The sequence below is a fragment of the Anomalospiza imberbis genome, chromosome 18 (genome assembly GCF_031753505.1).
Source record: "Anomalospiza imberbis isolate Cuckoo-Finch-1a 21T00152 chromosome 18, ASM3175350v1, whole genome shotgun sequence".
Taxonomy (NCBI): Eukaryota; Metazoa; Chordata; class Aves; order Passeriformes; family Viduidae; genus Anomalospiza; species Anomalospiza imberbis.
This window is the reverse complement of record NC_089698.1, coordinates 11860797-11886133: the sequence shown is the minus strand read 5'-3', so window position 1 is coordinate 11886133 and position 25337 is coordinate 11860797. Positions and strand designations below refer to the sequence as shown.

Here is a 25337-nt window from a genome sequence, read left to right as displayed (position 1 = left end):
GGAACAGAAACCATAGAGGAATCATTAAAAAAAACCCCAAAAACCACTTTGATTCCAGCAACTAGATAATGCTTGAAGCAAGTTATTAGACTTAGTACCATTCCATATGCAAAAACAAGTGTCTAGAAAAGGTGACCTCCACCACAGACACTGTGTAGTTGCACTAAACAAAATAGTAACAATGCCATAATGACAACATATAATAATAGTTTAATTTTTTTTCTACTACTTATTTTTCTTTTTTATGCTTAGGCTAGGTAGGGTCCCTAGGGATAGGGACATCTGGTGAGGAGATGGTTAAATTCCTACCTACTTTAGAAGATAGAATTGTCTTTAATCTCTTCAGGACATGGCCATGGTATAGCCATGAAGTGTCAGGGTTTTCCCTGGGCAGGAACAGGCCCAGTGCTGTGCTGTGTGCCAGGGCTGCTCAGTAATGCAGCTCCTCCTGCCAGCTCCCCACTGACTGGGGAGTGTTGAGATGTTAAGGAAGAGACATGGCTCTGCTGCAGATTTTCTGCTTGTGCTAGGAGGAGGAAGCTGCTCCGCGCAGCGATGTGGCACTTTGGGAGCTGGTGCTGGCAGCAGCGCTGGGCTGTGCTCAGAGCCTCCTGCAGTGCTGCCTGCGCTGCACAGGGGCTGGGAGAGCTGAGCCTCTCCTGGGGCACACAGCACGGACCTTGCTGCTCTGCCTCACGTGGGCTGGAGCTGCCACACTGCCTGCCTGGCCTGCTGCCCCAGGAATTTTAACAAGGATTTCAGAGCTTTTGCTGCGTTCCCCAGTAATGACATTATAGACCTATTGTTCCTCGTCTGTGTGAGGAAACCATTTCTGCTGTGGTGAAGACATATTTGTGTGGAAAACTGCTGGGAATAAATGAAAAACCCTCCAGGAGTCCCTTCTGAGCCAAATGATTCTGTGATCATATTGCCTTAATTTGTAAATACAGTCAGCTGTATAAATGGCAGATATTTTATGGTTACAGTACAAGCTAAAGTTTGGAAGATTGAAAAATGCAAACAAATCAGTATTTTCCCATTCTCTTTTCCTCGGTTTTCTTCCTTTTTGGTCTTTGCTGATTTTCTCCGTTACCCTTCACTGTATCTTCTGCAGAGCAAAATAATGTTACAGGTGTGATGCTTCCAGCACTCATCCTTGAATGTTCCTTGAGCCACAGGATAAAGGAACTCCTGCTGAAAAAAATAATTGTCATACCTGCCTGCAGATTCTGGAAAGCATGTTTGCATTGGTTACATATAATTCTTATTTACAGGAATATTTTTGCATCAAATACAGAAACTGGGGGTGGTGGCCTTTTTTTGTTTTTAATGAACATTTAAATTTTGGACAATCTGATTCATTAAAATGTATAATAAGGTGATAGCCCAGCCCTTTCCTCAAACCATGAGTGAAAGTCAATTTTATTAAACTGAATGTATGAAAGATTAGTGACTCTGACTCTGTTGAATCTACTGAGGACGACTGTTTCTATGTGGAAAAATATAGCTTTTCAAAAATCCACATATTTTAGTCAAGTAATCATTAATATGATTGCTATATGTTGTATGTCCATTGTTTTTCTCATCTAGCATGGTAAATGGCCTCCACTGGGGAAAGGGGAGGCAGGAAAGTATGATACAAGTTGTCCCTACAGTCAGAGTTAAAATGAAATTATTTCTCTTCTTTACCCTTGATAGCTGTTCTTTTGTCAGTAGAAAGCCATTTTCCATCTTTGTCCCTTGTTTTTCCATCTGTAAAGTTAATTTCATCCTATTCATCCATCCCTTGTCCACTGATTTTCTAACATTTTAGTTGATAGAATGCTTTTAGCAGGTACAGAGGAGTTGTACCTCTCATTCTCTGTCACTTGCTCTCATGTGTGCTCACTCTTGTGCAACCTTAGTACCAGCTCTGGGACCAAAGGTAAGCAAGGAGTTAACTGTGCAAGTGAAACTTTCATAGTGATTGGCTTGAGACCAGAAACCCAGCAAGCAATGAAGTCTTAAAGTTGCCTATAAAAAGCTAGATAACTTTTTCAACCTCTGCCCAACATGTTATTTACAGTTCTTCACTCCATCCTCTTGGAAAAACAGAACTCATCAGTGAAAAATGTCCGTCGTTCACAGAGTTTTCTGCCTCAATATATACACACTGTTCTTCCTGGCCAACTTTGCAGGCTTCCAAGACCCAGCTAGTAAAGATGCCAATAAATCTAAATCCCTGGAGATACAAGCATGGGGTTTGGAACTGTCGTTTGTGCCAGTGGATATTAAACAGCTTTTTTTTTTTCCATTCTGTTTCCTTAGGAAAAGTGTCTTCTTTTGTTGAGTAGATGAATTTCTAGGCAAAGGTAAGCAAGGGAGCAAATAACCCTGAAATAAATGAAGCCATTGCTTTGTGGAAGAGAGATTGTCATGGAGATTGTAGTGTGTTAGAGGACATAAAGCACTTTTTTTTAAACCTGGATCTTAAAAGTCTAACAGCAACCATTCCACCCACTCAAAACAGTATTTGAAAGGTGGAGCCTTGCTGGAATACTGTGTGATCAGTGTCCTTTTACAAATGTGTAATGAATAAATCCATTATTTGATTTTTCCATCTGCTAGCTGTGTATCAGATACAGGTGGGAGAGCTACCTTTAGGCACTTAATGGGATTACTTTTACACTTGGATTGGCTTCTTTCCTCTTAAAAAAATTATGTAGGATTTTTAAAATAACTTAAGATTTTTAAATACAGTAGGAGAACAGTTTTAAAGGTGATGAGACATATGAAATGTCTTTAAAATACATGTTTTTATATGTGTATTATATATCTATTTATCAGACTAGTTTTTGCAGGTTCTTATTATGAGTTATTTCTCCTACTTTTATCATGGAAATAAATGGCAAGAACAGTTACATCAGTGTAGACTGCTGCAGAAGCAAAACAAAGCAAACAAACCCAGAAAACTAAATCTGGAATATTCGAAGAAAATCTAAGACATAAAATTGAATCTTTATTAGCTGCCATTAGCTTTCCTTTCCCCTACAAATTCCTACAGTCTCTCTCTGAAAGTTTTGACACAGAATTCCTATTAATATCCACGTGTGGAGTTCACACAGGAGTGTTGAGCAGGCCAGTAATGTCCATGTGTCTGAAGTGGTGAAGTTGTACCTTTTGTCTTTAAATACCCCCTTCTTTTCTTCTAAAACGGGTGGCATCACTCCGAGGAACATTTATGTCATGAATGTCGAGCCAGAATCAAGACATACTGGGGAGTTTTCTTCAGTGCTTCCTTCTTAGGTGAAGCTGTGTGTGATAAAGCCAAGGTGAACTGTGCTTTTTGATGAGCTGTTTCCTCCAGCTGGATGTTCAGAGGATTCTGTGATGTTAACCAAGGCAGTTTCCTCTTCTCTACACTCAGTTTTGTAGATATCTCCACGACTGCTTTTGGGGGAGATATCAGCCTGTATATCTTGCTCAGTTCTTGTCTGTTCCATATTCCAGGTATGGCAGACTTTTTTCATTCCTCTATCTTGTCTGTGTAAAAATACCAATCTCACTCTGAAAGACCCCAAATGGCAGTAAGGGAACACAAAACCACTTCCATCAGACAAACTGCTCATCCTGCCTTTCTGGAGCCCTGTGAGAATTTCCTTCTGCACCAGTGATGGTTTTAATTTACCTGGAATTTGAAATTAACTTTATTTTATTAAAGAAGTGTATTTAATGAGAACTATTCCAGGAATTTCAGTTCTCTGGAAGAGGTGTAAGTATTTGTCATGGATAAACACTGCCGTAGTGCAAAAATGAAAACAGAAGAATGTGGGATGAGAGCAGCATGATGCAAATCTGTGTGTACCTGTGCAAGCAAGTAGCATTTATAGATAAATATTTTTAACTTAATGGCTACAGCAAGATACAATTGGCCAAGTTAAAAAGGTTAGGATGGAGAAGATAAGATGGCAGATGATGGTAGGTAAGAGCATGTTTGTTGCTGTGTAGGCTGACCAGTTTGCAATGTCACTGCTTGGAGCTGAAATGTGGACATGGAAAGTGGGAGTTCTCTGAGTAATAGTACTCCATCTTTTGGCAAAATTCCTAAAGTTAGAGGAGTAAAAACGTTGAATATTGTATAGTGTGTTATTGTTGCAGACTCTTTGGCTCCTGTGGAGGAGGTAGGATTTCCTGGCATAATATGAACACTTTTGGAGTTTGCGTGGTGGCTGTTGTGGAAGCAGCAGGGGTTGACCACTTAGACAAGGTGACTTTCTCAGCCTCCTGAAAGGAATTAAGGCAAAATAGGATTGAGTGGGTGAGGGAAAGTAATGAAGGCCATAGTGGTCAGTATTTCAGCATGCTCCTCTGAACACTCAGATGTATTACTCTGATCCGAGAAGGGAATTTCTGTAAGAGCTTGAGTGACAAATGGCTTTTTTCCAGGAGCTTTATGGCCTTTGTTCATTTCAGTTGCCTCCACTCCATCTCCTCCAGTTTGCTTACTCACCTCCTATCGATAAAGTTTCACAAATTCGGCTTTTATGAAATTGTTTAAATTTTCTGTAGGTTAGAGGAAGGAAAATCAGAAAAAAAGCCACCACAAGCTTTTCACTTGAAGCACTTACTAACAGTTACTCAGAATGAATTATGAATTTTGCTGGCTGTTTGATTTGCTGACACAGTAAAAATCAGAACTGAAAACTCCTACCAGGTCATTTTCTATTTAAATCTTTATCTCTTCAGCTGCTCCCTGTGTGTATATTCAAAGTGAATTAGCACTTAGACTATGATCTCCTGTTTAGCAGACTGAAACTAGTGGGAGTCATTAATGCAATGGCATTTTCTTAAGTATTCAGATGTTAGAGATAATTTAATGAGCTTGGTGTAACAGCTAAAATGATTTCTGTTTACATATACCTGGTTTATTTCTCCTGACAGACTACACTAAGGGTTTAAAAGCATGTGTTGGGGTTTGTTGCTCATTTTTTTCTTAATTAAGAGTACAACTCTCAACTACAGCATTTTAGACTCACTAGGCTCCAGTTATTTCAGTGATACTGAAGTGACTAAAGTATTTCCAAAAATCTGGACAAACCTGAAGATAGGCCAGGCTTTTATGTCCACGTTGCTCATCCATGGAGAAGCGTGTGCAGCCATCCCAAACTGACACTTCAGCACTGCCTTCTGTCATGGGTGATCTGCTTAATACAGAGTACATATTTTATGTTTGTAATCCATGTGTGTCACAGCTCGTGGCAGATTCAGCGTTAAAAAAAGCTGAAATAGAATCATCAATCAAATTTTAAAGAGAAGTAGGGCTTGCAGGCCCATGTGTTGTATAATGCAGATGGGATTTCTGAGGTGAATGTAGTGCAGTGATTTCAAAGGTATTTTCTTGGTAGCATAAGGGAAAATACTCAGGAATGGAAGCGTTGAAATGAAATGCACATTCCAAATACTTTGTAAGCTGAAACACCGACAATGGGATAAATGTAATCCTTAAAAATTGTATTTAGTGACACTTAAAGGTGCTGTTTTCATGCCTGTTGCACAGTAGTTTTTCCAACAGGCTTGAAAGAAAAACATATGGCTTTGTTTGCCCTTAGACTGACAGCTCTGTACTAAAGGTCCTACTGAAAATTAATTACTTCCCAGCAGGTTTCAAGTCAGGGTATTTTTACTGTAATTTTTTTCCCAATTAATAAGAAAGCAAAAGTATTTTTCTGAATTATTTATACTAAAGAGAACATTACTTTTAGGACCAACAAAAATAATACTTCACATTTTCTAGTGTTTCAAATAAAACATGCAACTATGTACACAGGCATTTTCTGAAAGTTAAGCTTATTTCAAACAAAGAGATTTTGGAAGCTTAGGCTTTTACTAAATGTTTTTATTAAAACCTTCTTTTCAATATTTAAATTGCACGAGCAAATAAGCAATATTCTATATAGTTTGTAAACAGAACACTAAGCTATAAAAGTATTAGAAACTGACTGAAATTTAAATTAAGAGCAGTGGGTGTGTTCCAGTTGGAGGGAGTTTTAGTCAGGAAACAGACTTGGGCTCTCAGCATTGCTAGGTTGTGTTGCAGAATTTCAAGTGCAGAATTTTACCAAAAAGCCCAGTGTTGATTGCTTTGGAGACCATCAGTGTCTTGATGTGAAATTCCAGAACAGTCAGCTGCCCTTGCTGACATGCAGAAATATCAGCTCCTGAGCCATAAAAGTTATTATTCCAAGTTGTGCCCCTTGTCACCCAGGCACTTGGAAAGCAAAAGGATTTGAATTAGGGAAGAAAGAGGAGACATATAGACAGGATTTAACTGCCTTACACATTTCCTGCCCAGGGAGTTCTCAGCCCAGGATTGAGACAATCACTCAATGTGACCCTGCTGACAAAGTGTGGGAGAAATAATTTTAAGCAGAAGAGTGGGTTTCCACTTTGTGAATTAGTAGTCAGTGAGTATTGCTTTCTTTCTGAAATCGCTGCTAGAAGTCACAGCCACTGTTTTTGGGCTGAGCATCAGGGTGACAGGTAAACCATTCCCATGTAGGCCCATTTTCTGGGATATTTTGTCACTGTCTTCTCAATATGTCACTTCTCTCCTATCAAAATCTGACAAGTCTCTGCATGCTTTTTGTGAATAATTGATCCAGAATAAAATATCCTGCCTCTGTATGTTCCCAAATCGATAAGGTAAAGCAAAGCAAAGTGTCTTTCTTCCTGCAAACCTCTGTCTGAGAGCTGTCTCCAGCAGCAGACTGGAGCTGACAAAATCAAAGGCCCACCAGGAGATGAATCTGAATCTGAAGTCTTTGAAGTATGTGGGCAGCAAGGTGAAGACAGCAAGATGATGAACTGCAGATTTCTGTTCCAAGACTCCTTTCAGCTTCATTTATTCCTATTGCTACCTTTTGACATCCTCCTCTCCCATTCTTCCATTTGTACTTGTTCTTTCTTCTTCCATTTGCCCTTTTGAGAACAACAGTTTGAATGTCATGTGTAGGCAAATCATTTGATATGATTTTACATTTGTTTGTCTCTAGACACACAGCATATGGTCCATCTGAAATTCACAAAATAATAGCTTTATCTGTAGAAATTGCTGGTTTTGAGTAAGTTTTTGAGGTAAAAAATGATATCAAATTCAGTTCTAGCACTGATGGAAAAGAGAAATTTTCCTGGAAAATACTTAAATAAGACCACAAAATTTGCCAGTCTGGATTAGACAGGGGTTTCTGGGCAAATATTTCAATTTGGTAGCTACTGTTATCTGACTGTTTGCAAGAAAGAAACGAGAAAGAACTCAAGAAAATACTTGAGTTAAAGGAGGCAAATACTGCTGCTGGAGGAATGATACTTTCTAGTTCCTGTAGGACTTGCACTGAACTGGAAACTGCAGATTACTCTTATCTCTACATGGAAAAAAGAAGTCATCTATAAGTGAAAACAATGTCCTACTTCCTTAAAAACAAGAGGTGAAATCTACCTCTGCTAAGTGGAAATAGAGTTCATGCTAGGATTTATAGTGCATATCCTTCAAACTGAAGAAACCCTTTGAAAATGGAACGGAATTTCAAATGACCTTAACAAACTCATATGCTGTGTTTGCAAGGAAAGCTGGCACCCTTATCTCAACAGTGCAGAGAGGCCTGCAATCTTTCTGAACATTCATTATTCACCCTAGAACATTTCATGGAGAAATCCCAGAGTGCAGAAGTGTAAAATCATTTCCATCTGGCTCCTAGTATTGTGGCACTGGAGAGCACATGTGGAGCTCACATACTGTAGGTGATTCTGGCTGAGGTGTTCATCAGACTTCTTCTGATTGCTACTGATTTGAAGATCCAAAGATATTTAAACAAAAAAAAAAAAATTAAATGAGACTCAAAGTAGGAAACACAGAGTGCAGTACAAACTTGTCCGTTTTAATGGTCTTTAATGGTTTTAATGGTCTTTCCCATAATTGAAGGACAAGTATAGGACATGGTCTTTGAGGATTACCAGTTGCACCTAGGATGATTGTTTTCCTTCCTCAGAGATAGTTTGCTGAGCTGAAACTATTCATTCTGAGTATTTATTTTTAAAAGGACAAATGTTAGGTCATCTTGTTGACTCTGGGCATATTTCAAGTTCCCTGTAATTGCTCTGTCAGTCTTTTTCCCATCCATCCTTCCTTGCCAAAATACATAAAGCCACATTGTTTTGTTCCTATATCACCTAAATTAAGCTTAAAAAGCAGTAGATGTTAGCTGTTTCTACAGCCCTCATTTGCACAGTGTCTCCAATTAATAAAACAAGAAAACAGTGTAGCATCTTTTACCCTTAGCAAGCCAGAAAACTTAAATATTGTGTCCCAAATACTGCTCTGTATAAAAGTAATGAGTGAAAAGGCCTTTGATTTTAGGTGGTGTTGAGTCTGACCCAAGAACACCAAGGGATGGCTTCCTACTTACAAATAAGTAGGAAGTGGCTCCACCCTCTGCAGGAGCCTGGAGCACCACTGCCTGCACCAGGGCTGCAGCTTACAGGGATGTGGGTGGGTGCCTGAGAATAACCCAAGGACATTTCTGACCTGAGCACCAAAGGTTTAGTCCCTTCCTGTGAGCACCAGGTGCTTTCATCCACTTGTTCTTCACTACCCTGCTGAATTTGGAGCATCTCTGTAACATGTCCCATAGTCAGCATGTGCAAATCCTGTGGTGGGGTGTTGGTTCCCACAGGTACAGGGGATGCCACCTACCCTTCATGGAGCAGATGTATTTTTTACCTTAGGTAACTAATTTGGAATTATTCTGCTCAGTAGCACTGTATGTACACTTGCACATGCAAATATTGCAAAATTCCTTCTGCTTGTGAGGGTTCAGACAACTGACTAATGCATGCTGTGGGAGTCTGCAATGCAAACATGGGAAATACCATGGTGATTAGTGAAAATGCCAGTCAGAGAGACAAAAAGTTGATAAGAAACCTTTGGAATTGGACAGAATCAAAGATAATACATGGTGAAAAACATATCCTTTTAAACTTTAAAGATAAAGAGACAATTTCAAATTAGTGAACACCAACAGTGTATTTAATTCCAGGTACAGCAACTGCTGAATTTGCATAAAAATGACAGTACATAGGAAAAAGTCTCAGTGTAATAGGGGAGATAGGAGCTCTACTGTGACTAAAGGAGCAGATGAAAAAGGGCAGGTCAGAAAGAAGCCTATTTGCATGAATACATAGAAAGTAAGTATTCATTTCAGTTTTGTGTTTAAAATGTAAATCTGTGCTCTGCAGTCAAAAGAGTAAAGGTTAATGGATTTTTGAAGTGGTAGTGTCAAAACTGTGTTGTTAATCAGTATAGAATTTGTTATTGCCTTTGGTGGAAAGATGTGAGAGGCAATGAAGACAGTTTAAGTGGAGACATAGACACAGGGTATTGTTGATTAATACAATTTTATAGAAGGTAAATAGGGTAGCTGAATTATTCTTTAGCTATTTTTTCAAGATGCTGTTAAGCATAGAAATATGTGTGTGATTTATGCAAATAAGTAGGAAGTGGCAAGGTGTGTAGGGCTTTCAGTGTGAGAACCCTTGAACTGCTGTGCTAAGAAAATAGGAACATGAAGAAAAGATGGGTAAAAAGTGGCTAAAATGATGGGAAAAGAAGATAATGTTAGCACCTGCTTTCTGCCTATAGTGGGGACTGTCGTGGTTGAGAAGCAAGGTATTAAACCTGAGGTGTTAGTAAACAGGATGGATTTTGAGCACTTCAAAATAATCCTAATAAGTGGGAGAGGGAAAAAGCCAAACCAAACCCAGTCCCTGCAGTGCTTGGAAAGGCAAGGAAGAGGTCAAAGCCATTGCCCTGCCTGCAAAAGTGAGAGAAAGCAGCAAGTAAAGATAAAATGTTTAAACTTCTGAGATGAAGGTAATCTGGAGCCGAGCCTGGATCAGTGGCTGGGAAAAGAAGATGAGTTTAGCTGTGCTGAGCTGAGATGGAGAAAGATGTATCAATGAGTTTGTGAGGCAGGATTACACGGACTGAGGTTGGCAGCGGAGTGGCACACATTTGGGGTCTCTTAGTGGGGGATTGACCGGAATCATCAAAAGTAGGGAGAGGGAAGAAGTCCAGAGGAAAGGACAAGGGGAGATCTTTTGTTTTTCCCCTCAAATAGTTTGAGAAAGGCTGAAGGATGTAACGAAAGAAGTGACAAAGGGCTGGAGCGAGAACGCTGCCAGCAGCACCCCCGGTACCGCAGGAGCCGGGGAGGGGACGATGTGACAGCGGCAGCCCGGGGGATGGTGTCCGAGGCCGCGGCGCCGCGTGTCGGTGCCGTGCGGGGGAGCCGCGGGGTGGCCCCGCGGGGGCGAGCGCACAGCGGTGCGGGCTGTGCCGCGGCGGGGGCGGCCCCGCGCCCGGCCATGGCGGCAGCTGCGGCGGGGAGGCGGCCGGTGGCGGGCTCGGCTCCGCTCCGAGCATCCCGGCGGGCCCCGCCGCCTCGGCGCTGCGGGCACAGCAGCGAGCCGGCCGCGCCGGGGAAAAATAGGTCACGGACGGGCCTTCGGTGGCGGCGAGGTGAAGGGCGGTGAAGCGGCACCCGCGGGGTTAAACTGGGTCAGGGAATATTTCGGGAAGGTTTGGCGGACAGGTGGGAGCAGATAACGGGTTTTTATTAATGCTCCGAACCGACAGCGGCAGCTGTTCGCTCGGTTGCCCTAAGCGGGATGGCTGCGAGCCGGGCTCGGCGGTAACCGGCACCGACATCCCCTTGTCAGGCACGGCCGGCCCCGGCCCGCAGCCTCCCGGCGGCGAAGGCAGAGGGAGAAATAAAATAAATAACTATCCGCGGCGGCAGGAAATCCGAGGTATGCGGCTTCCAGGGCTGGGGCAACTCCGGTGCGAGAGGAAGTGCGAGCCGGGCGGGGGCGGTCAGGTGGGGGCGCGGGGGCGGCGCGGGGGCGGGCGCGCTCCGGCTCCGCGGCCGCCGGGGAACTCCGGCGGAGCCAGCCCGCGCCTCGGTGATGGTGAGTGCGGGGGGCGGCTCGGGGAACTTCCCCCACGCACACGCGGGGAGCCCGGGGCCGGCGGGCGGGCGGCCAGCGCGCCGGGCTGCGGGTGATGCCCCGCGGGGAGGCCGGGGGCTCCGGCGGGGACAGATGCGGTGCTGGAGGAAGTTCGGTCTCTGTGCCCGCAGCAGCACAAACAGCTGCCGGCTCCCCTGCGCTGTAGGGCGTTCCTCGGTGTGCCGTGCCTTTGCCCTTTCCCGTTCCGCTTGCCCGCGGGCGCTCAGAGCCTCCCGGGCAGCCGGCCGTGACCTGCGGGGAATCCCTTCTCCGGTGCTGGGCGGGCTGCGGGCGCCGCTGGGCTCATCCGAGCCGGAGGGAGGGAGATGAGATCTGATGACATTTGCCGTCGTGGTTGGGAAATACTTATTTCATTAGTTCGGTTCGCCTGCGGTTAGAGGCTGAACAGAGCTGCTTTGCTGCACGGGAAAATCCTGAGGGCGATGGGAAACGGAGGAGTCGAGAGAAGTTTGGAAGGGGGGACGAAAGGGTGAGGGATTTTTGTTTGATTCGGTCTGTATTGTTTGGGATTTCTCCTTCCTCCACTCGCTGGGTGGGATGAATTACTTAGCACCCTCGTTCTCAATCCAGCCCAGATCTCTGGCGAGGGGCGGCTTTTCGGTAGGTCTCCCGGAGCCCGGCGAGGCACAGAGCAGCCCAGCTGTGCTCTCTGCTGCGCGCTCCCTGCTCTGCTGCGAGAGCCGGGCGCACACGGGAGATTCCCCTGCTCAGCGGTGACCTAACAGGAAAGCCTGTTGTTCAGTGTCTGTTTTGCATGAGCTACGATGCTCGAACAGTTGCTGCTTCATTCAGCTAAAGAGAGAGAGAGAGGATAAGAGGATTCCAATTTAATTAGCAGTTTGTTAAAACCAGTCAGCTTTGTCTGGTCACATGTTTATAATTTTAGAACGTATGTCTTAATTGCAGTAAATTCTGGTGGTGTGCATAAAGCAAGTGCCACATGCTGTTTGCGGCATTGGCTGTGGCAGCTCCACGTTTCTGGTTTTTTAATTTACTGCAGCCTCTGTTTATTTGTGCAATGGCAGGTTTTTGAGTGTGCAGGGGGCATTTTGCATGAAGCAAATCTAAGAATTAAAGCATATGCTGTAGAGGTTTTTATTACCCAGGGAGCTGCAGGTTGTGTCCCTTCTATTGGAGCATATTCAGGTTGACATCTTGAATACCCAGATACTGTTTTCAGTAATAGGACTGTTGTGTGTTTTTAGCATCTGTATTGGAGTCTGAAATACTCAAAATGTTGAGGCCTTCCTAAGTCCTCCTCCCCCTCAATAATTACTCTGGTTGTTCTCAAATAATTTCTCCCTCGCAGTATCACTGCAGTCAAACACTGTACCCTGTCTTCTGAGCTGAGACACTGCCGTGCCTTGTGTTAGACTGAGCTCTGGTAGTATTGCTGCTGGTTGAACTTTGAAGCTCCCCGTGTATACTGTGATGTATGTTACTGTAAATAGGGTAATTAAATTATTGCTTCCCTGCAATGTCTTGTTCCTCTGGTGTTACCAAAGATCAGTCAACTTTAGTTGGGGTGCTAGGCAGGCTGCTGCCTAAATGTTTACTTGAATTAGGCATTTCCACTAACTCTTAGAACTGGATAAAGAGCTGCTTTTGTTTTTCTGAGGAAGTCCTGGCAGTGTCTGAAAGCAAGACAGCATAAGGTGTTAGCACACGTATATGTCCTCCCCAGCAAAAAAAAAGGTAAAATACATGAGAAACAGATTTACTGAAATTCTTTTTTGTTGCATGAATTCCTGTATCAGAGGAGAAAAGATAACTTGAGATTAGCTGTGGGGTGCATAACAGAAAGAGATTTTTTTACCTTTTATAGCCGTCAGGATTCCTTCAGGGCCTCCACTTGCTGGACAGAGAAGGGAAGTGTTCTGTGCATGCTGCTGTTGTAGGGAGAAATGAGAAAATGAAATTAATTACTTGTCAGCTCCTAATGGCTTAATTCAAGGCTCTTAATTGTTGAGGATGAAATGTGTAAACTCATGTAGAGCTTTAGTTTTTGGGGAGGAGTAGATCTTCTCCAAGGCTTTACCCACTGCCTATGTCTTTTTCTGGTTCGTAACCTCTATTATGGGGTATTTGTTTCTTACTACCTATTTCAAATAAGCTGCTTCCTTCCCTCAATTTCAGCTAACAAACTCTTTGAAATCCAGGCTGTGTATTTCTGTCATTCCTAAGCCAGTAGGAAACTTCAGACAGAGCTGGAACCTTCAAATATGAATTAAGTCATGTGTTTACAAGCACAGGTCTTTCTAGAACTGGCCTTAGGAAAAGGAGCAGGGAACCCAGATCTGACAGGATTCTGGTTTGAAAGGCTTTTCTGCTAGCTCCTGCTGTCACTTTACCTCTCTCAGAACACTAGAGGAGTTTGAGTTTTTGTTCCCTTCAGCTTTCCGTTGCTTTTTTTCTTCTCAGCATTGACAAAAGATTTGGGTATTTCTGTGTGCTTCCAGATTGTGTGCACATACCAGAATACCAGCCTGTCATAGAACATGCCATTCTTGTCACTTTCCAAAAGTGTTTTCCAATAGTGAACAGTTGAGTATATATTTTTTTAGTACTATTCCTGGTATGTATTGCATTTTATATTTCACCCTGGTTGGTAGTGCTTGTTTATGTTAATGCTGTTAAAAGTACTGAGAGTTCTTCTTTAAGTTCCAATATGCAGCTCTCTTAATTTTTATAAATAACTTCACAAGCTATTCAGTGAGGTTTACTAGCTTTTTTCATAATCTTGATTTGTTCCTAAACAAGCTGCAAAACCCCCTACCTATGTGTGTTTTGAAGTCTGGGGCTTATAAACGAAAAACTAAACTTATAAACTATGAATGTAAGGTCACAGTAGCTTTAAAGAAAATTGCCAGTACCCAAGCAGAGCAGTTGTCACATATGGATTTGTCACTTCCAAGTAATGACGTGGCCCTTTCTGACCAAGTTTCAGTAGGTACAGTACACAAACCTGATTTTCTGTTGTGTCACCTTGAACCTACTTTACTTTTTCTTACTTACCAGGGTCAGTTGAGAAAAGCTACCCAACAGGTCACTGAGGAAAAATGTACTTTTTGAGAAGTCCCTAAGTGACCCCCATAGTCAGGTGATGTGACTGTGTGGTCACTCATAGGACTCTGCAGTGAAAGTGTTGTCTGAAAAATGCATCTTAGCCAGCAGGCATTTTAAGGAGGATGTTTCTGGGTAATTTTTATGAAGATGTAATTTTGTATCAAGGTAAAATTAAAGTGAAGTTTTTTCTACCAGTTTTAAGGATCATCACTTGATTGTATTTTATGAGCTGCCATCTGATGCTGCTATAGAGGGTTTTCTGTTTTCAAAAATTCTGATGGAAATTAATAGCGAGCATTTGCTGGACCTTTTGATTTATGTTTCTTCAGGCTCAAAGATCTCAGCAGGATCTCCTAATGCCATGTACTCTAGTGACTTGGTACTGACAAGAAAGAACACTGGCTGCTTGATCAGTATTGTTTTCTGAAATGATAGCATTTTCCTCTGCAGCTGATCTAAACCTCTAGCTTTTGATATTTTCTGAGACTTGGAGTCTAACACGGTGATATAGATGTAAAGGTGCATATGTCACTTTTTCTAAGCATTTTATGAACATGCTGAAATATTTTGCAAACACTGAGATTTTATGGACTCTCATCTTGATATTTTACTCTGTGTTTCATTATGTAGGGGAGAGTAAAAGCTGAAAGTCTGTGCTGTCAGTGCAGGGATGCTGGATGTCAGCTGTTGGGTGGGAGTGGGCAGTTAAGCATTTTGTTTGTTGAAAAGCAAGGGATGTAGGATGGAAGACCAGTTTGTGTTGGCATAAAAACTGGAGTATTTTGGTAAAATAACTTTTTAGCACTCTGACAGCCTAGTTTAAAATACTCCAAACCAACGAGTCTTTATGCATTGGATAATCGGTAATTTCCATCTAAAACTTGCTATCTAAGTAGGTGAAAATCTATTCCTTCAAATCCTTCAAGCCTGAAGAGTTTCAGGCTGAAATAGTAGAAGCATCCTGTACAAGCAGGAGACCCTTAGTGCATTGTTACAGCATGAGGAATCTCTGAACAACTCTTTGTATTAATTCAGGATGTTAATTCTACATTAACAGTGTGCTGAATCTCAGCAATTAGCATAACACTTAATGTTACAAAGTTCTTGTCCTCCTTTCCTTTCTAGAACTGCATATACTGCACTAGGTGGTGGAGGCTTTGTTATGCTGGAGTGTCCCTGCAGTCTTTTAAGGCAGGAGTGTTGTCAGAATAACCTTAGCAGTGCTCTGAGCCAGGCTCACTATTTCTGGCTACTACAAACAGTAGTCAGAAATTATAGCTGATAGTTCTGTGTTCTGAAGCAATTTTCAGTTTTCTTAAAATTAGGCTGAGGTACAATCATAGAATTGTAGAATCACAGAATGGTTTGGGTTATAAGAGACCTTTAAAGGTCACCCAGTCCAAATCTCCTGCAAAGAACAGGGACATCTTCAACCAGCTGAGGATGTTCCAAGCCCTGTACAATCTGACCATGAATGTTTCCAGAGATGGGGCATCCACCACTGCTCTGGGCAGTCTGTGCCAGGGTTTTGCCACCCTCGTTGTGAAGTAAGTTTTTCATTATATCCTGTCTAGATCAACCCTTCTTTAATTTAAAACTGTTGCCCCTTGTCCTGTTGTGACAGGCCCTGCTAAAATGTGTCTCCTCATTATTCTTAGGCCCCCTTTAACTATTGAAAGGCCACCCTGAGGCCTTCCCAGAGTCTGTGTTCTGCAGGCTGAGCAGCCCCAGCTCTCTCAGCCTTTCCTCCCAGCAGAGGTGCTCCAGCCTCTGATCACCTCTGTGGCCTCCTCTGCCCCCCCTGCAGTGGCTCCAGGTCTTTGCTGTGCTGAGGACCTCGGGGCTGGACACAGTACTCCAGCTGGGATCCCCAGGTAACCTTCCTTCCCCCAAATAATATCAGTTTCAGTGCCTGGACACTGCTGGCTGCTTCCTTTGTAACCCCTGGGGATATTGGGACAGTCACTGTGCAGATAGAAATGTTGGGGTCTGGGTGCAAACAAAAAAATACCTTATAATCCTGAAACTTGCCCTTCTCTGGGAGCCAACTGCTGCTCCCAGCTCTGTGTTAACCCCAGTTCTCTGGTTCTGCAGCACCTCCTTTAGGAGTAAGACTGAATGCTGGGGCTCAGCCTTGGTTTGCCACTGACAGAGACCAGAACCGCTTTGCAATGTTTCTGGTTGTCATTTATGTCCCCTAACATTTGCCATCTTTTATGACTTAGCCATCATGCTTTGTGTTGAAAGGAAATAGTAATTTCTAGCTTGTAATTCATCTCATCCTGACGTGGAGCCTCTAATAGCTCAGGTGAGCCACATCCCCTAAATGCCTTTTTCTGGGTGGTACCATTCAATCTCAGAGTTGGGTGGAGTTAGATTAAGTTAATGCCACGTGTTGTCAAAAAAATGAAAGTTTGCTTATGTCTTCAGGGGGCTGATGCAGAGGCCTGCCCATGGGCTGTACCAAGCTTGTTTCATTAGCTTTTAGGACCATTTGCCTCTGATGCCAGGCAGTCTGGTTGTAGCAGATACCAAGAAAAGTTCTTAGCAGGAAGATCCTCTTAATACAAGGAAAGGCTGTCTATTAGGTGAAACCAGAACGCCTGTCACTGTCTAGATGGGCCCTGCTATCCTTTTATTTTGGTGGTATAGAAGTCTTCTCACATCTGGCCCCAGAAAATAAATAAAGAAATTCAAAATTCTGATAAAGGATTTTCCCATGAAAGTTTTCATATTCTTTCAGTAGATTTCTGCATCAAGTTATTTGTGTGTTAGAATATTTAGAAGCAGTCTGTGTTCTCTGGATTTCTGTGCTTTATATCCTCCCAAAGAAAATATTCCAAACTCTTTCAAACAAGGACATGACATAAAACCAGAATGTACCTCAAAAAAGGGTACTGAAGTAACAAAGGCAGAATCTGAAATTCCAGCATGGGTGAGGAGAAACTCCTCAGTGTTTACTGTAGATGGAGGAGCCTGACTAAGTCTCTGGATGACTTCTGCTCTTCTCCCTCCCTTTGCCAACCTTGAATTGTCTACAGGACACGGTGAATGAAACTTAACTGTTGGCAATTTAATTCCTAACCAATCCCTTTTTTTCTCTCCCCTAAAATACAGTTGGTAAAAGGGAGCAACTTATAGAGGAAAGATGATAAATGTACTTAAGTAATTTGTTCCCAAGTCTTTTTATCAGTAACTGACCTTCCAGCTTGAGAAGTTGTCCAGCTGTCCAAAAGGGAACCTTTGTTAATGTTGGCAACAGAAAAAAGGGAAAAAAAAAAAAGTCTGTGTTCCACAGCTTTATCTTCAAATCCACTTTTGCTTTAGCACCCCAGATTTGCAGGTTAGAGGAATGAGGGACTGAACAAGCAGGAATTCTTGGAGTACACTGGGGAAGGATACTGAAACACCCTGTTGGTGTTAACCCGGAAAAGCAGTGCAGGGAGCAGCCCCCTTCACTCTGAGGATGCTGCATTGTGCACACACCTCCTGTGTTTGCTGGATTTTCCTGTGGGTGCTGTCTGCTGCACAGCTCCAGAGGGAATGCAGCTGTGTTATTGTTTGAGCACAATTACACCTTCAAAACAGGTTTCTAGAGACTGGTCTGTTGTTTCTCCTTGCTTTCTTTGTCTTCCCTTCCCTCATAGCCGTGCAGTAGAATCGCTTCTTTATTTCCTTTTCTTACAGTCTAGTTAGCTGCTTCCCTTTAAAAAAAAAGTGATGTGACTTTCTGTTGACATGGTTGTGAAATCACATGGTACATGGGAACCATCTGAGTAAAAACTCCTCAAGCCTCCTGACTGGGTGAACATAAACCTCCAGATTCTGCCTGGCAAGTGGCCAAACCCAAAGCTCTGCAAAGGCCATCTGTAGGCCTCAGTTTCTGTTTCATTAATTCCACCTGAACTTGTAACTCATCTTAACAAGGCATTTCTGGTTTTATTTAATTGCTTGTGCAGCAAGGAAATAATTCCCTTTCCCTGCCTCCTGTGTGGATGTCCCTGAAATGTGCTCACAGTTTCCCAGAGTGGCTGTGGCTTGGGTGTTCTTTTCATAGGGTTAAAACCAATTTAAAGTCAAGTCAACTGTAAAATGATTGTTCTGGAAATTGAGAAGTCTGAAATTTAAGACTCTGCAAATACATTGTATTTTGTAGAGAGAAATAAGAGGTGAAAATTGTCCATTATGTTTCTTTATCAGCATATGATGATTGGAACATGTGGAGCACTTCCATTTGTCAATATTTTTTCATGCTGCTGTCTTGCTAAAATAAAGTTACAAAATTCCACAGTTCTTCCAAAATGCATACATGCTGTTTATTCATTTCCAAGTGTGTGTGTATTTAAAAGATAAGAAAATAAGGAATTGACAATATTTGCCTTATAGACTAGGAATTGTAATCCTGCTTGTTCTCGACTTACTGAAAGGAGGTTGCTGCAGTTTTGCTTTTATTCCTGTTTCCTTTTCCACGCTGATAAAATGTAATTTATGTATTATCATACTTTTAAAAAATATATTCTGTTACTGGTCTATGTAATAACTAGTCGGAAACAGTTGGTAAGATTTTCCTGAAATCAGCTAAGTTACAGTAAGCCAGGCTTGCTCGATGACACGGGCCCTGCAGATAATAGTTTTAATACTCTGAATATAGCTGCTTTCCTTTCTTCATACTTCTGTGCCCACTTGCATTCCTGTTCACAGAGGCAGAATTGTTCCATTGCAGGCTGAATAGGTGTGGATAAAATGGGGAATTGAGGAAGAAAAATAATAAATTATCTGCAGAAAAGAAGAAAAAGTCAAAATCAGGTGACAGAGTAAAATAATAAGAGATATGGGAGCATGTTAAGGTAGGATGAGGAAAGGTGAAAAAAAAAAAAGTAATTTGCTGCGTGGGGGAGGGGGCAGTGGTTTTAATGGTTGTGCTCAGAGGTAGCAGGAAGTTGTGAGTGGAGCACTAAATAAAGCCATGCTGACAGAGGAGAGTGGGGATGCTCAGGGCTCTGTGCTGGACCTTCCTGACTTCAAATACAGAGCTCTCAAACCCTCTGTGTTGAATCTGTTCAGCTTGAGCCATATTCCTTTCCTCTGCAGGCACCCAGAGCAAGAAAATAAAATTCTATAAGTAAGTAAGAAGACAGGACATGAGTGAAACTGATAAACTGGTAGTATTTCAGTATGTTGTGTTTAACCCTACTTAAAAGCAGGAACTTTAATTAGTGGGAGCTTTCCAGGGATTATACAGCTGTGCTTAGTTCAACTTCATGGTTTTGAAATACCATGTAGGTTGTTACATTATTTATTGGTGCCTTCCCTGATCTGCTTAGTTAGTTTGCTAGTTTTGTCATACTTTCTAGCAATCTGAAAAAATAATATTTAAATTATTTTTACTAAGGGCTTTTAGCAGGACATTACTGAGACTGACAAATGAAGAAATGTTTGGTTTTGATGTGGGCACTTGGAATCCAGTTTGTTGTACGTAGTGCAACTTGAACTTCCAGGACCCCTTGGAAAAAAAAAAAAGGATGAAAAAGAGGGAGTTAAGTAATGGGAAGTCTTTATTTGTATTAGTGTGAGTTTTATGTGTTTGCTTGTTATATGTGAATTGGATCATGTGGAGCATGACTTGCGTTTCTCCATTTCCTTGAGAAGGGAATCCATGGAGCTCGGAGAGAGTAAAGTTTGATCTGTGCTTAGCAAATGGCTTACCCTGGAGCTGTGCCGTGGCAGCAGCAGCCATCCCCAGGGAGCTTTGGGGTTTGCTGGGATCTGTCATCCTCTCCTCCTCAGAGAGGCATTCCTAAACCCCAGGGAATCCCCTCCCCTAAAGTTCTGGAGTAAGCAGCATGGAGGAATAATAAGCACTTCCTTCCTTTCTATTTTCAGTGCCTGAAGCAGAAAGTACCACAGTGCTGCAGCCCTGCTCCCAGCACCATCCTCTCCTGCTCACCCTCCTCCCCAGCCTGCAGTTCTGCTGGGGGAGGCACAGCAGCAATTCCAAGCTGAAAAAGAATTGTACAAGTGTCACCAGGATGATGGTAGACTGGCTTCATTATTCAGTTTTAGATTTAATGTCATGTTCAGTATTAAGTTCTCTGCAGGGTTTTCACTACTCCCAGATTTATTTTTTCCTAGCAGCGTGTGTCAGGCTTCCCCCGCCCCCACTCTTGCAGCGTGTTTGTTTTGCCAGGGAGGCATGGAGAGCAGCCTGATGTTTTGGATCCTGAGAGGCATTTTGGAGTTGTTGGAAGCGGCTCACTCCTTCCTCTGGTTTGTGTAAACAGCTCTGCTGGCTGTGGCAGCAGGGAGCAGAACCTTCCAGCCCTGGCAGTGGTGGCCAGAGCTGGAGACATTTTATCAGGTACCCTGAGTGGCCATAACCAGCAACAAAACATTTCAAAGAAGTGGGAATTGTTGTCACAAGGATCTGCACTCTTCTGTGAGTGTACTTTCAAGAGAGATACTTTGCTAACGAATCCCAATTTTCAAGTGATGATATAAAAACTTCTAGTTAAACTAATTAATAGTTCCTGGTCTTCTCCCCAGTTATATCTTTACGCACTTTGCATTTATATATTTCTTGAGCTTTGTTAAAAACTTCTAGTTAAACTAATTAATAGTTCCTGGTCTTCTCCCCAGTTATATCTTTACACACTTTGCATTTATGTATTTCTTGAGCTTTGTTAAAAGTAATAAAAGCCTAACATTGAGCTTCTTAAAAAAAGTTGCAGTGTGTGATCTGAATTTGGAAGTATTCTTCCTGAAGTTTATTGATATTTAGGAAGGAAAAATTAATACCCGATGGGCTTTATTAAACTTCTCTTTGGAAGAGATTTAAACAAGACATTCTTACTTTCTGACTGAAATTGTAGTCTTAAAAGTTCCATATGACTGATGAAATGAACTCTGATAAACTCACTTTACCATTAGTGTTTTGCATATTGCTTAACACAATCTCAGTGATGGATTGAAGATTGCTCTGGTGGCAGGTTTCTTTCTGCTTTTGCCTGCAGGCTGCCTGTGGAGCAGGCAGCTGTGTCCCACTGAACCCCCATTTATTGCTGTTTTGCATTGATGAAGCTGCAAGTCAACACATGAAAAGTTAGTGACTTTCCTTTTAAAATCAGTCCTACTTTTGTAATTGCAGTAGGAAACTTGGACACCCCTAATGAGAGTTTTAATTTAACCTCTTCTGATGTGCCATGTTGTGGAAGACAGCAGCATTCTCCAAAATATACAACTTTGTTTCTATCTGAGGAGCTTTTTCCTGGGTTTCTGGATGCAGGTTGTATATTCTGTCATTAAAAATGGTTCTAATACTAAATTGTTGTAATTTCCAGGGTAGCATTAAAATGTATTCATGGGATATATAAGAAGGAGCTGCAAAATTATTTCCAACTAATTCCAGCTACGGTATCTGATCCAAGTGATCTGCCTGATTCAAATGAAGGATGAGATAATGCTGAAAAAGACCAGGAACCTACCTACACATTGGCAGTGTTCCACTCCTACAGTGTGCTGTAGTTGACCATAAATTGTTTTGTGTAGTTAAATTGGCTAAGTAGGTTGTTGCAATGTGGTGCCATTATGAGGCATTCACTTGTTTTGGGATTTGGCAGGAACCCAGTTTACATACGTGCAGAAAAGCAAAAAATAGCAGCTCCAGAATGTGTGTTTCATCCGTAGGCTGAAAGGAGAGCCATTGTATGGTTTGGGGGAAGAAAAGCATCTCTGTTTAAATAGAAGTGTGTGCTGGTTTACAGAACTGTCACCTGCAGGATCTGGATGTGCTTGTGAGCTGCTGAGCTCCCTGAGCAGGTGAGCTCTTGGCCACCAGGCCACGGGAGGTGTTTGTGGACACTGTTGGCAATGGCTCTCCTGGAGCTTGGCCACGGTGCTCTTTTAGGTACATTCTAGAAAAGGGAAGCTACAAAAAAGACTTTGAAAGAAAACCTCAGGGAGCAAAGACGAAGAGCAGCTTTACTGTGATCACTAGGGAGTAAGAGTAGAGAGCATGAGGAAAAGCAAGAGCAAGAAAATTTGGCAGATTAGTCTGTGCATTATATCCAGTTGAAGTCAATGTTTTCCATGTAAAAACACTGATATTAAACCACTGATATTTCTGTGTTGTTTTTTCCTAAGTTCCTATGCATCTTATGGAGTGGAACTAGAGATTTTCTGCAGACATGCAAGGGAGAGGTCCATTTTACACAGGGGGTTATGGATCTGCTTTTCTGATCAAATGTCATTTATGATTGCAGTAATCATTTTCTTTGCTTACACTTTGTATTAAGTTTTGAAGAGTTTTGATCACACTGAAAGTAAAGCTAAAAAAATCGAAGCAAGACCTTTAAGCAAAGATAAAGGAGTAAATATTTGTATATCCTGCTCTCTGAACAGGTTTGGAAAGCCAAACTCTTTTTCAGTCAGGTACTTCTACCAATGAGACGATTCTTTCCTGCCTTGTCACAAAATTCTTTACAAGATCAGAGGATTTTCATCTTAGAAAGCTACTACAGGAAAAGCTTCAGAACCAAATAAAGCATGAGGGAAGGGTTTGCACTGATGCAGCAGCAGTTTTTGTGAATGATCATAATTTAAGTCCCATCCTAACATGCAAGCATGGTAGTATGTGCAGTTCATTTTTTCAGGTGTGCTTGAGTAGGGTGCTGACAGCATCCACAATGGACACCTGAAAACAATCTCGTTAGATGTATTGGACATGGCAAAATCTGAGCTAACTAACCCTAATTAAATTATATTTGCTATCAGCCTCCAGCCTTGCTCCCCAAAGATTCCCTTGTCCCAGAAATTTAATTAGAAGGATCAGGATGTATGGCCAAGTATTTGAATCTGCCACTAGAAAATGGATTCTGCTGAGGAATCCAATTCTTCCTATTGGACTGGTTAGTCCACAGTGAACACTGATGATATCAAGGCTTCAGCCAAGTTCCTAAGATGTTTAATAACAGATTATTTGAAGATAGAAACTTGCTGTGACTGCATATTAACAGCTTTCAGGCCAGGAAAACTTACTACAAGTTACTCCTTATTTTTTATGGTTAGTTGAGCTTTGACTTAGTAAGGTGTGTTCATTGACATTGAAGAAAAATGCATAGTATAATTTGGGCTTTGCTTGCTGTTTCTTGGAACAGTTCAGAAGCATATTTAGAAGGTGTGCTGTGGCTTCTGTCAGCCTTCCTCTTTTGCTACTGGCAGGAATCGGTTGGCTTCATATCTCACAGTCTGGGGGAGCTCAGCTTTTCTCTGACCACGATTCCCCTGTCCCTCTGTGAAACACAACATGCTGCAGAATCTGCCCCTTGTTCTCACAGCTGTGTCCTTTCCAGTTGGATCCTGTTTGAAGGTTCCCTTTGCCTCCTCCGCAGGGAATCTGGCGCATCCCCGTGGATGAGATCGACCGCCCGGGCAGTTTCGCCTCTCATATGAACCGCTCCATCGTGCTGCTGCTCAACGTGCTCTCGCAGCTCAAGGACTACAACACCCTGCTCAAAGTCTCCTCTATGCTGCAGAGGACCCCTGATCAGGGAAAGTACGAGAGATTTCTTTGAAGGCGTTACTTCGTAAAGCTTGCAGTGTGTTTTGTTCGCTGGAGGACTGTTTTATTTAAAGCTGTTCTTTGTTTAGGAAAAGTCTTTAGACAGATTCCCTTGGGAATATAGTGGAATTGTTGGTTTTCTTGGTTTTTACAGAGACGGGGTAACTGAGAGACGTTTCAGAAGATTTTATTATCAGTCTCAATGAATAGTGAGGCACAAAAGATATACAACTCAATGCTATTTTATCAAAAACTAACTTCTTTCTTAGTTACAATACCTTATAAATATTTTTCAGCTTATTAACTTTTGCTGCACAATACTACTACTACTTCTAATACTAATTACCTATATTTTTTCCCTACATAGTTCCACTACAAGGTATCTTTCACAATTCTAATTCTCTAAAATATCTAGTCTTTTTATAAAACCGTATTTTAAAACTTACTAAAACTTTTTTTTTAGTTCAGGATCTGTCTTAACAACGTCATCTCTATTTCATAATAAGTCAACACGCTTTATCTTAGTGTTTACATATAGTTATGTAATACTGTGTGAGCTTTCTATCAACAAATCCATTTCCCACATGGAACCATGGCTAATTTTTTGTCAGGATTACGATTCTATAACGTAGCCCGGAGTTTCTCTGCATTTCTGCTGAAACTCAGAGCAGCCATGGAGGTGCCTTAGCAGGCTTACAGAGGTGGTGTGTCACGTGGAGGGATTCTCTGGAGGAGCAGAGCGTGACTTGGGCACCCTGTGCTGGCTCTTGCGTAAGAGCTGAGCGCAGCGCGGGAGGTCACGGCCCAGCATCCTGCCTTCCTGTAATCCTTGATGGCCTGAACAATGGTTATGTGCCTCTTGGCAGCTGATGCTATTTAAAAAGCTTATCCTGTTCAGGGGTGATCTAATTTTAATTGCATTAACCTTATTTAAGAAAAAAAAAGCTATTAGTGTGAGCTATATATGGACTCCTATCAATGGGAAGACCAAAATAAGCATCCAAGGAAAACATTGAAGCAGCTGAGGTAAAGTTCTAGTAGGTTGTCCTGTGGGAAATGTTGAAATTGGTCTCTGGCAAATGCTTAAGAAATGAAACTTGAATGATTGATGGCAGTAAGTTGGAGGCATCGAAGGTTTCTTCATGTGTTTTTGAGTGTGAGTGCATGTGAATTTGCATGGATTGTAGAGTGTCTGGGAATATGTCACCACTTGTTCAGCAAACTTGAAGCCAAAAATACTTTGACTTTTAACATACCAGAAGAACTGGACCATAGAAGGTTTCAATTTCTGTCCTAAGCAAGCCCATAGCTGTACTAAAAATATTATGTTATTTGTAAGTCTAGACTGAATTAAAAAAATAAGTAATTTGACATGTTAGATCAGCCAGTGCCAGCCATGGTGAGGTGCAGTTGTTAGAGGAACTTAGAAATACAGATAATTCTGGGTGTGTCTAGTATATGCCTGGAACAATTTTTAAAAATAGGGTAGTTTTAGTTACTACTGAACTAATGAGGAGTCAGATGTTTATGGTTTACTTTTCAGAGAAAAGATAGCAAAATTACCAACTTAACCTAAAATCATAGAGAGGAAATATGTGTATTTAAAATGTTGGCCTTTTGACTGAAATAGTACCCTTCAGAGTTATTTACTTGA

General features: G+C 42.0%; 1 protein-coding gene across 3 annotated transcripts in view; it reads left to right on the top strand.

Moving 5' to 3' along the window:
- The window catches only part of CABIN1 (calcineurin binding protein 1), a 109824-nt gene that overhangs the window by 55291 nt on the left and 29196 nt on the right, over nt 1-25337 (top strand). For all 3 annotated transcript variants that reach the window (XM_068209097.1, XM_068209095.1, XM_068209096.1), the window contains exon 31: nt 23514-23677. In XM_068209097.1, the coding sequence (XP_068065198.1) occupies nt 23514-23677 (164 nt within the window). The remainder of the gene's footprint in view (nt 1-23513; nt 23678-25337) is intronic.